Raw genomic sequence first — 13,039 nt, forward strand, 5'->3', positions numbered from 1 at the left:
ACCTTAAAATTTCTTTGTAGATTGTTTCTTCCCAAAAACAGCCCTTGGGATAAATGCATATCTCTAGACAGTGGTTAGAGTGTTGCTTCTTCAGGAGAACAATATCAAGTGTATTTATTTCTTATTTTAACTTTTGTACATAATGTCTGAACTTTCATGTTCAAGGCTATTGCATTTTTTCTGTCATGTTTTTCGATATTATATGATTGTATCTGGCATTGCTGTTTGGTAAGTTCTAGTGTTTCATTTTTTTTCTCATCAATTGTTGTTTCTTTTGTGATTAACTTTTCACGTATGTCTTTGTGGGTTTATTTTGCTTTCATAGTTCTCTTGATCTCTATGATTTCTCGGGTCATTCATTGTTCAAGAAACAACTTTTTACAATAGCTAAGTATATATTTGCATAGATGAAGCTCAGAAAAGAATACAGTTTTTAAAAGTACTTTATGCATTTAACTTCCAAATAGGTAATAGGTTTATACTATCACATTTTATGGGAATTCAATGGTTAATTTTTTTAAAGATTTCATTTATTTACTTTTAGACACAGGGGAAAGGAGGGCGAGAGAGGGAGAGAAATATCAATGTGTGGTTGCTTCTTGCATGCCCCCCACTGGGGACCTGGTATGCAACCCAGGTATGTGCCCTGACTGGAAATCAAACTGGCAACCCCTGGGTTTGCAGGCCTGTGCTCAATCCACTGAGCCACACTAGCCAGGGCCAAAAGTTAATTTTTAAAAGCTAGTAAATAAGTGCTAATGAAACAAGATTTCTTTTTGAACAACCAGCAATTAACTACCATTTTTAACAGCTACAAATAGTAGATGTGATCTTCATGTGATTGCCTGATGCTGAAATTACCCTATGAAAATTACACCTTACTAAACCTTAGGGAAGGGTACCTTAATCAAATGAATTATGTTAAGTGATAAAAACTTTTTTCTTTCTTACAAATGATCATAACATATAAAAGAGAACTTTAATAACACTGAGAAGGTCATTCATTAGTAGTATGATACCATGCATATGAAGTGAGAAAGGTGAAGACTTCTCAGCCTTGGCACTCATGATAGTTTGGGCCAGATAATTTCTTAATGTGGGTGCTGTCCGGTATACTAAAGTATGTTTAGCCCTGTCCCTGGCCTCTACACACTACACATCAGTAGCATACACATGTTCTCAATCTTAGGCTCTCTGTACTTTTAGATTGTATCATAGAAAATTCTGAGCTTACACCTGGGGGCAGGATTGCCTTCAAAAAAATAGGAAAGTAGACCCTTTATTTTGCTCCTTGGCTCTGCTTAGTATATGCTGGATTTTTTTTTTTTTTTGGTCCTTTCCTGCCCAGCAGAACGTGTGTCCCTATTGTCCATTCCTTTTCAATCTCTCTGTATGATTAGTAGCTCTTACTACATTTTTAGAGCTAAGGAGTAAATAAATGGTAATAGTTCCTGAGCTACCCTTCCAAATCGGATTTGAATTTTGGTAGGCCTTAGTCTGAAAAGGCTGTTAAGTGGAACATTTTAAATTAGAGCCAGGCCACTGACAAAGATTTTTTTTTTTGGTCCTTTAGTGCTTGTAGCACATCACAGAGTTGTATTTCATTTGAATCCACACAGTGGAGATCATGATTTGAAAAGACTGGAAGTCCCTTATTTGATTGAGATAAAGTCCAATCCAATATCTTACACGGTGAGTGATTGAATGAATAACATTGTGGGGCATTGTGAAGGATGGGGCGTGAGCTTGAATAGATAGATTTCGATTCCACAGAGAGATCCCTAATTATCTTAATGTCTTAAATTTCTTCACCGGTATGCTGTCAGGCCATCAAATTTCAGTTCTTGCTTTGAACCATCTCTGGAATACACTTGTCACTTCTTCACTGGGTATTTGAATGCGGAAAGACTGTCCTAGCTGCTTGTCTGTCCTCCATTCCCCTGATAGTGCCAGGCTAATTGTTTCAAACACAAGTTTTGCTGAATCACAGAAATCTCCTGTGTCCTTCCACACCTGGCTCCATTGTGTCTATTCAGCGTTATCTCCTACTCTTACTAAAAGGAACCTGCTTTCTGGCAGCCCAAGTATTTTCACAAGGCCCGAATGTACAAGCTCATACCTGTTTTGTGCTTTTGTTTGTTTTTCATTCTTGTGTAGAATGAAAATATTCATTGTTGCTACTTGATTGTGTTCTCACTCAGCCCCCAGGTTCAGCTGAAGCCCACCTCCTGCCCGGGGATCTCTATAACGGCTATATTCCATATCGATTTCTACTTGCTTTTATCTGAAAACCTAGGTAACTGGCGGTGCTCATTTGGCCCTTGGCAATAAACAGCTTTGTTTAAAGTGGTAATAAACAGCTTTGTGTGTGTGTACTGTGCCTTTTCAGCTACTTAATACATTCCTGTAAAGCAAGTGTTTTGTGCTTTTTATATTTCATCAGTCTGTGATTATATGCATAAAATGTACTCAGTAAAGACTAATGTCAGTGGCTGGCCATATACTGATTGCATTCTAATTATATTTTTTAAATATTTTAAAACCAAAATCAAATAGGCTTATAGAGACTGATACTACACTACATATGCAGTATCAGATTAAAGTTGGGAAGGATAGACTTCTGGGTGTCAGAGGGGAAAGTGCGTTTCCTTAGGTGAGAAGCTGAAAGTGGAGGCCACGGAAATGGAAAATCAACTAATAGTCTGTGAAAAGGAAATCTATTGGTGGTGGTTTTTGAATTATGGTGCAATTAATGCTACTTTTGATATGAAATGTATGCCATACTGATCTACAGGGAGTGGAAACGAGTAAATGTAAAAGTAATGGTTGACATGGATTATAACATATTTGATTACTGAATTCTAACTGATCTTAATTTTCCTGTTTTCAAACACCCAGATACTTCTTGTTGCTGCACAGATGGACATTTGAAAGTGGTACTGGCAAACACTCGCAAGCATGGAGACCTCATCAATGCTGTCCTCACTGAATGATGAGTGTAAATCAGACAATTACATTGAGCCTCACTACAAGGAATGGTACCGGGTAGCCATTGATACACTGATTGAACATGGGTTAGAAGCATACCACGAATTTCTTGCCAAGGAGCGAGTATCAGACTTTCTAGCTGAGGAAGAAATTAATTATATTTTGAAAAGTGTCCAGAAAATTGCACAAAGTACAGAACATGGCACTGATAATTACTGCGATGATACCTCATCCTCAGGGACTTATTGGCCCATTGAGTCTGATGTGGAAGCTCCAGACCTTGACTTAGGCTGGCCGTACGTGATGCCTGGACTCTTAGGGGGCACCCATATAGACCTCCTCTTTCATCCACCAAGAGCACAGCTACTTACAATTAAGGAAACTATTCGGAAAATGATAAAAGAAGCCAGAAAGGTAATAATTTTTTCTATTTTTAAACCAAAAATTGAAACATGGATAAGCATCATAATAGTATAACGCATCTGTATATTAGCATAATCTTTATATGTATCAACCATGCCTAATATTTTTAAGAAATATACACGTGGATATATAGGAGGATTGTACTTTTCACATCTTACAGCTATTTGAGAGTTCTGAAGTTGCTGCTACTGGTGGAGATTTCATTCTCTTGATAATGTATTATACATTCACACAAGAGACCTTGTATCCCTGAAGGCTAGGGTATATGGACAGTGAATGAGGTGATTTGACATATTTATACGTTCAAAGCATTGAAATTTTCCTTAATCTCTGAAAGAAAATATGGTACTGGTAAATGTGCTGAAATTTTCTTTATTCTTACTAAGACTGAGCCTAATATTTGCCCTGGATATAGTTTATGCTATGAATAAGTCATAGATTTACTTATTTATTTCCTGGGTAATGTGAAAACAATATAAAATCAGGCATAATAATGTGAAATTCTGAAGGAAGATCCTGAGTTACTTCCCATTTGGAGGCCTCAGTATGCTTTATTAAATATTTATGTTGGGTTATAAATCTCAGAAATTTTGTTTTAGAGCTCATATTAAGCTGTAGACATTTTCTTTAATCAATTAAGTAAAAGTTACTGAGACTTATCTATGTCTTATCAGGGCCATGATAAGGCACTTTGGAGACCATAACAGAATTTCCTAGGCTGTTTGTTGAACTCAACCTAGAGTTTTAAAATGTATGAATGAAAAGTTATGATTTTTAACTATAAAAATCATAGTTAAAAATATAATATGACTATATTTTTAACTATTTCTTAATTATGGATACTATACAATCTAGAAGTTTAAATCTAAAAGGGACCTTAGGGTGCGCACATGGGTGGAGTTGCTTTCTTTCATGTCAATAAGACATGCTTGAGAAGCTTGTATTTGTGGAGTACAGAAATGCAAGGTCCTTAGAATCTATGGTGACAAGACAGATCATTAAGACAAGCTACTAAAAACCTCGCAGTGATATTAGGGAGACACAATGTTCTGAGGCTAATATCAAATGTTGGCTTTGCAAAAGTAAGGTGTTTTTTACCCCCTAAACCTCTTGAGCTCAAATAACCTGACTTTTAAGTGTTGTTAACTCCTTTAGCAGGATTATATTATAGAAAGCACTAATCTATTTCAGTTTTTAAAAATTAGCTGTAGAATCAGGCATGTCATAGGTGTCCAAAGTTTTATTGAATGAATTGAGCTGTCAGTTCAATTTCCTGACTGGAACGATGAGTATTTTTGAAACTGGACTATCCTGTGCTCTGTGAACAAATTATACAATTGTATTTTGTAAAACAACAGAACAAAAATCAATAATATATATGGGTCCTTGTAAAGGTAAAATAACAAATACCAAGTACCAACATTTGCTAATGTTTGTTTGGGGACAGGATACATTTTTGAGCCACTCTGTCATTAACTGGCAATTAAAAATACATTAGTGAAGATTAATATTATTACAGTAAACATATTAGTATGAAATTACCAGCCTGCACCACAGCTAGTTTCCTATGGGCATTGCGTTTCTGTGATGTAAAACGAAATTCAGGAGGTATCATCAGTTCTTGTACTAGCACTAATTGGAAACTGAATGTTAGTCATGGCCATTTGTTATATTTTTCTTTTTAATGTAGCAGCTATTTATTTAGAGAGACTCTAAAAGTAATACTCTCCGCCTGTTCTTTGTCTCCTGGGAACTCCCACGTGCATTGAGGAGCTGAGGAAGTTGAAGTCCATAGGGCGAAAGAGTAGTGTAATGTTATGCTTCTGGTACATAAAATCAAAGTGACATAAAATAAGAAAGAGGATTTTTTTTTACCTTTGTTCAATTTGTAGATACATACCCAAGATGAATTTAAAGAAAGAGAGCTATTCGAGCCTTGTAAATTGCATATGTTGCAACTGAATATAAATCATAACAGATAACAAGTGATTTGTTTCCCCCAAAGCATTGAAGAATGTGTTAGTTTCTCCCCAGTTGTAACAAACATTGAGGTCAAATGAGCTATGTATATGCATTGAATATATATTTCTGAAGTATATTGGAAATTTCTTCATATGTCACTGTTTACTTAAAGATTTTTGAAGGATCCAACACTCCAGAAATGAAAATCTTTTACAAGATTTTATATTATTTAGCCAATACCAGACAGAGTCCTGTGAGAACGTTTAAAGTAAGAGCAAATATTATGAAATAAAAGCTTGTCAGACAGTTTTTTAGAGATTAAGTATGATTTTCATGACTATCATTTACTCAGCAGATAAGTCAGTTTCTTATAATCCTCAAAATCAGTGAAAGCCTATTAGTTATTGGGTGAACTTTCTGTTTTTGAACTGTTTTCAGAGGACAAGATCTCTTTATTAGTAACTTTCAGTGGATTTTCATGGCATTATAAATAGAATGATCTTTTCTTTTTTTCCCCAGAAAGTGTTTGAGTAATGTATATTTTAATGGGTAGAAGAATGTTTTATGCCTCCACATTTCTCAGGGATTATTTTTGGTAATTGTTATTATGAAACTCTGTGGAAATACGAGGACAAACAAGCAAGGCAGGAAACCATCAAATAGTACTCAGAAAGCTATCTCAGAAATTTTATTTTTGCTTCTTTTTTATTTTTATTTTTTAAAGTATATTTTATTGATTATACTATTACAGTTTTCCCAATTTTCCCCCTTTACGCCCTCTCTACCCTGCACCCCCCAACCCTATAGTTTCCCCCTACTTTAGTCATGTCCATGGATTATACATATAAGTTCTTTGAGTTCTCTGTTTCCTATACCGTTTTAACCTCACCCCACTGTCTCAGAACAATTTAAATCCATTTCCACTGTTCTTTTTACAGTGGAGATACGGTACTTGTGAATATAAATGTCATATTATTCAAAATCTTAAAACGAAAAGAATCCAGAAGCAATTTTCTTAGCAGTCCAAACATCTGAAGTGTAATCATAATCACCAAGTTAGCCTTCCAGTCCCTGAAGAAAAGAAATAAGAATGGTATTATATCTTGTTTATCTTTACTGGAAATATTTTGGTTTTGAATTTCACTACTTTTTATGCATTTTGATTTGTTGACCATAAACAAATAGCTAGATATTTCTCTCTGCAAAAATAAGTTTCGGCAGGAACAAAAATGAATAGCAATGGGACATGGGGACTAATGGCAGCCCGAGCACAAGTCCGGAGAACAAAGGAGGCAAACTTTTTTTTTTATAGAGAAAAGGGGGGACTCAGAGGGGATGTTATAAAGAGAGTCCATTAGAGGATAATGAGAATTTTGAAGTGTAGTGGCTTTTCACTGGCTGAGTTGTAACAGTTTTGCATTGGCTGAATGGTGGCTGGGTAAGGAAAAGACCCTCCTTCCTGCTGCCATAGTTGTAAACAAACACCTTCCTGTTGGAGATGGGATTTGACAGCTGGAGGTGGGTAGTGGGAGCCCCCGGCAGGCCCTCCCAACTCCAGTTTAAATGAGGTTCTGTTTCCCAGTTGTCACAGTTTCTATCTTAAATAGTAGGGTCTTTACATTAGAAATTCATGGATTTATTTATTTTACAAATCCATAGATTTGTTTTTAGTGATTCATTTTATTTTGGCAGTTATCACCTAGAAATTGTTTAGAGGGTATTGTTTTTTCTTTTGCTTGTTTTTCCCCCTTTTCTCTTTCTTCTTTTCTTGTGTGTGTTTGTTTATATTGTTATCTGAAAAATTTCCTTTGGGAAAATCCAAGTGCTGGTAACATCTTACGTGGGCCCTACTAAGGGCCACATTTTTATTTAAGGGCACTTTTTCTGTCCTCTTTCTATTTTTCACTGTGTGGTTGACATAAATACATTTGGGTTAACTTTGTAAAGTCTGATCGTATCTAGCAAGACTTTCCCAGGTAATTATTGGTCTTTCAAGGGGCGTTCCCGGTGATATATGCATGTATTTCTAATTACCATGAATGCCTCTCATGAAAGTATCCTCTCTAATTACTTTTAAAAAAGTCATCTTTGATTAAAGTAATTTTTTCTAGCCACTCAGTGCTAGATATCCATAAATTATAACTTTTGATAGTTTTGAATATGTAAATGGTTAACCAGAGTACTATTTGCGTGTTTCCTAATTCTAGGCTAACTGCTTCTGTAAGATGTAAATCTTACTCTTGTGAAATATTGAGTCAAGAAGATATATAAGCAAAAGTCAAGTGAAAATGAGGGCAGAGTAATTCCTGAGGTGCTCTCTACTGCAGTTCAGGTCTTGGTTCCTCCCTGAGTCACTGTTGTTGGGTGTGTCTGTTATGGCCCAGGGAGTTATTAGTGATACAGAGGAACATTAACTACCAGCCTGCCCTGGGTCTGCGCCTGGGAAGGTGAACAGATGCTGGGGAGTTTCCTGGGTTTGACTGGTATTGTAACAATAGTACTGGACTAGAGGTCTGATCACTAGGGTTCCACACTAACTAAGTATGGATTGAACAAGTGGTTGTACCTTCCCAGGTATTTTCATTCATTTAGTGAGATAAATGAAACAAAGCCTTTTAGTGTTTTTTTTTTTAAATCTAATGTTCCTATCTAAATCTTTGATAGTGCTTATGAACTCAAGATTATTTCAGTGTTATACTCCTTGCTGAATTAGTCCATTTACAAATAATTTTTATTGTGTCATCATGTGTCACTTCCGTCTGTATTACTTTGCAACTACATCTTGCCAGCTAAATGATACTTAGGTATTCATCAGTGCCTTTTTTAGACTGAGATCATCCCTGTCTTAATGTTCCCAATTTTTGTTGCATTTCCGCCCTTCCTCCCTCCCCATACCAGCTCTCACTGTGAGTACTGTTATTATCTGAATTTGAGTCAACATTAGTTTCTGCCTGGAAATACCTGCTGCTTAGTCCGATTTAATGACATTACTGTCCTTTGATATTAATTTGAACACTTCTCTGACTATAATGCATTATTTGTTAATATAGATGTATTTGTGTGTATATGAGAGAAAGAGGACAACAGGAGAGAGAGATGGGTTTTTAAAACTGCACTCACTTGGCTGTGTACCTCCTGCTGTCTACGGGAATACTCTTGCTATACCAGACTTCTGGTTCTCCACAGGGAGATAACACATTCCATATCCTGCTCAGTTCATTCAGACACCCACTCTCCTACTACCAATAACCATGATAATATCAAATACATAATATTTAATAATTACTTAAGGGAGAGGAAAGAAGATAGCATATAGAGACTCTTTAACTTTATTAATATAGAGTTTGGGGCTTCCTTGATTGATTTGATAACAAAGCCACAGTCTCTTCCTCTTTTTTTTTTCATTGCAGAATTAAAATGATGCTCTTTTAAAAGAGGATTCATGGGATAGTGTGAAGGCTCTGAATCTTAGAGTCAGGGGCAGGTTGAATCCAACTCAAACAGCTGTTCATATTAGACATCACATTCTGTCTCTCTGAACTTTATTTTTGCCATCTGTAAGATGGGGATTCTAATATTTATTGGATACTTGTGGGAATGGAAAGAAGGAGATGACATATCTAACATGACACCTACCATGCATTAAATACTCTACATGCCGTGTTGTGATGACGGCTCCTCCTCCTGTACCTTTTGTTCTTACTACACTGCTGCAGAGCTTTATTTTGTTAAAAAAAAATACATCTGTTTGTATTTTTGTATCACTGTGACTGGGCATTTTTTTCTGTAAAAGTTCAGTATCTAACAAGATAGTATCTTACTAGGTATGCCATCTAGGTTAGCTGATTGTGAAATGACTATTTGTGAAAATACTTCAGTGCATTTCTGAAGTATCATAATGATATTATATACACTGCATTAGTTGGAGAGCAATGCGGTGTTTTCCAGTGTTATTCCTTAGAAGGTTCAAAATCAGAAAATATTGATTCAGCATAGGTATATATGAAAATAAGTCCTGGGAAGACAACTTAGATATACACAGGATCTGACAGAAGTAACGCCTGCTTGAGTGTGGTTGGTAGGGTAATAATATGGGTGTAATAATTTATAGTTTTAATTTGAACATTTCACCTAACATGCCATATGATGTGCTTGAGTGTGATGTTATGTTACAGAATTACATGCTTATGATTTTGAAATAAAATATTTTGTAATGAACAAAAGGGGCGTTATTTATGCAAGATCCTGTATTTCATTAGTATATTCCAAATGTGCTAAAACGATATTCTCTTTTATGGAAAGCAGGTAATTATGAAAGAAAAATTGTAAACCATACTTTCTTACCTAAAGTTCTGAAGATCTAAAAAACTGCAAAGCTCTGATGAAATGCTAAAGGAGGAAGGGCATATAGTGTATGGTTCTATATATTATAAAATATATTTATATATAAATAAAATATATATAACTTTCCACTTTTATCTAAATTTTTAAAAAAGATTTTATTTATTTATCTTTAGAGAGGAAGGGGAGGAGAGAGGGAGAGAAATATCAATGTATGGTTGCCTCTCATGCATCCCCTGCTGGGAACTGGCCTGCAACCCAGGCATATGCCCTGACTGGGAATTGAACCGTGATCCTTTGATTTGCAGGCCCGTGCTCAATCCACTGAGCTACACCAGCCAGGGCTTTTACCTAAAATTTTTAAAGTGCTAATTTTATTAACTTTTGCGATAAAGATATTATATAAGGGTTTTATATTTATGAAAAAGAACAACAGGATTTTGCAAAATTTTAAAGTTCATGTTTATTATAGACCTACCGTTTATTGTCAAAATTTGGTTCAAATAACTCTGAGCTTATGAAATATTACTTATTAAATATTTCTGACATAATTTAAAAAGTGGCAATATTATTTAAGGCATACAGTAATTATTGTTTAAAAAAACTAATTTCTTGATAGAGGTGCTATTTCATGCTTTGTTGATGCAAAAAAATCTCAAGGGTATGAAAAATGAAATTGTTAGACAAGATCTTTAACTTGTTTGCACACTAAAGTCACCTGTAATTTAGGAGTTTCAGATATTTCCTCAGTGGATTTTCAGGTAAAGGCTAAAGATCATCATGATTTTTATTTTTAACAGAATTTCATTTGAAAATTCACACCTCGGGAAAGACGTTAGCCTTAAAAATAAAAATTATAATTACTGTTAGGGACAATATTTATCAGAAATGCTGGCTTGGTAATATTAAAATATACCTTTATTAATTGTTGGGAAGAATTTAAAAATGGGCTATTTTAGAGTGCATATGACTTTATCCAATTAAGGGGAATGTTTTAAAACCATTTCCTCTGCTTTCTGATTCTCTTTGATTATTTTTTTCTAAATGAAGCTGTGAAGAACCATCCCTGTAAGAACTGCATGTGGTATGTACAGTCTTGCTATTAAGCTCTGAGCGGTTGTTACTGACTATGGGAGAAAATTGAATTCTGCGGGTTCTCAGACCTCTGAAGTGGAATGCTTATTTTTATGATGATTTCTGCTTATTCATTTCCCCCCCGTCACAAGATTAAAATAAAAACCTCTATTTATTTAGTTACTTATTGAATTGTGTCATATGTTTCAAACAAGACACCTTTAGCAGTTTGCTGGAATGACAAAGCTAATTGTCATCATGAAACATTCTGCTCATAAAATGCTGAGTTTTCCTAATGTCTAAGTTACACCCGAATTTCACAGGGATAGGATTTAGCACTCCCACACACTCCGATGCCTCCAGGGCAAAGCCAGGGAAATAACCCCGCTGAGGAAAAGGGGGCAAGTGCCATTCTGGTCGGAAGTGGGAGAAGCATGGAGGAAGAGAAGGCACCTTGACTCTGTGGAAGGTCTTGTTTGAAATGTTATAAATAAAATGCAGTTTGCAGCTGATTGTGATAATAAGCTTAGGACCTCAGGTATGCTGTGAGGTATCTTATTGAAAGTTAACTTTCATAAGAATAAGGACATAACAGCTTTCCTTATCTGTTCCTATGAGATATAAAATATGATAAAGTTTAGCTATGAGAGCCTTTTTGCAATGATGAAGGCTATAATGCCAGAATGACATTTTGTATCTTAAGCATTCTGCCTGCTCTTCTTCAGTTGCCACAGATTCATTGTGTGGTTTATGTGTTTCTATCAGTTACTCAGGTCTTTTAACTAATCACTTACCAAATTGTGAAAAAATTGGTTTGCTTTTATCATCAGGAGTGGGCTGGCTCCTGATTTTGTGTAATGAATTTATATTGTATGATCTAGTAAGGAGTAACAGGTAATAATCACTGAGCACTTGTGTGTCGCATACTGTGGTAAGCACTCTACATATGTTACCTTAAATCGACCTTCATAACCACCCTGTGAGATACATACTTTTATTATTCATGTTTTACAGAAGAATAAGTAAATTGCTTTCTTGTGATAGGTATGGCTCTAGTCGGTGGTAATGATCCAAAATGATTATAATTAGAAAGTAATAATGACTGCATATTCCTAAACAGAGGTATTGGAAGACCTAGTTGAGAGGGTCTAGGATTGAGAGCAGTTGGTGATGTGGAAGTATTAGTTTCTGAGTGAGCCAGGTGCAAGGGCATTATGGGGTTGCAACTAGAAGTCAGAAGTAGCATACTTGGAGCTGAGAGGAGGTTATGATAAGTAGACGAGGTATAATGCCTAGAATGCAGACTAGATCGGGAGGCGTGGGAAATAAATGGGTTTTCTGAGTCCAAATGTAGGGAAAATTAAAAAAAGTAAGACAAGGACAGTCAGACAGTGAAGTTATCTTTTGGCCTCTGCTGGGTTCAACTGTGAGGGGAACCAGTCAGGCTTTGGCTAGCGTTATAGGTGAAAAGTATGCCTACTGTGTATAAGGTACTGTTCTAAATTCTTGGAATATATAAGAGAATAAAATACCAAAGAAACCATAGGTCTGAATGGAGCTTACATACAAATGGGGAAAGAGATAATAAGTTTAATAATGAGAATTTCTATGGAGGAAAACAACACAAACTGTAAATATGGTTGGGTAGGATTAAGATTGGTGGTGGGGGTTAATTTTAGATATGGTTCCCTGAGTAGACCTCATTAAGAAAGTGACCTTGGAGTCAAGACTTGAGGAAAGAGGGAGTGAGCCATATATCTATTTGTGGGCAGCACCGACTAGACAGACTATCTAATGTATGGCATGTATGTCTGTGTGTGTGTGCGCGCGTGTGTACGTAGTAAGCTATAGGGCAGGAATATGGCTCCTTGTTTGTTAGAGGAACAGTAAGGACCCAAGAAAGCAAAGGCGAGCTGAGTAGGTGAGTCTTTAGAGGTAACATGGAGGTCCTCATGGGCCGTTATAAGAACCTTGGTTTACACTCTGTGTGAAATGGGGAGCTGTTAGAGAATCTTGAGAAAAAGAGAGACGTGATCAATTTTTCAAGTGTGCTGTGTTTTTAAAGGATACATCTGACTGCAGTTTTGAAAGTTGACTATAGAAGCTTAAGAATATCAGAGGCTATTAAAATAATTCAAATGTGAGTTGGTGGTATCTTAGATGGTTAGGATGTTAGCATTAATGGTTAGATTTTGGATATATTTTAAAGGCAGAAAAATGTGGGGTATGAAATAAGTTGAAAAGATCGGAT

The 13,039-nt window shown here is 35.8% G+C and overlaps 1 protein-coding gene across 1 annotated transcript in view; it reads left to right on the forward strand.

Annotated features, from left to right (window-relative positions):
* SACK1B (scaffolding CK1 anchoring protein B) overlaps positions 1 to 13,039 on the forward strand; it is an 87,281-nt gene that overhangs the window by 14,886 nt on the left and 59,356 nt on the right. Inside the window, exon 2 of the mRNA XM_037055099.1 lies at positions 2,899 to 3,402. Coding sequence (XP_036910994.1) covers positions 2,959 to 3,402 — 444 coding nt within the window. The 5' untranslated portion in view covers positions 2,899 to 2,958. The remainder of the gene's footprint in view (positions 1 to 2,898; positions 3,403 to 13,039) is intronic.

Source organism: Sturnira hondurensis, unplaced genomic scaffold, assembly GCF_014824575.4.
Source record: "Sturnira hondurensis isolate 20B ecotype Veracruz unplaced genomic scaffold, ASM1482457v3 Scaffold0000880, whole genome shotgun sequence".
NCBI lineage: Eukaryota > Metazoa > Chordata > Mammalia > Chiroptera > Phyllostomidae > Sturnira > Sturnira hondurensis.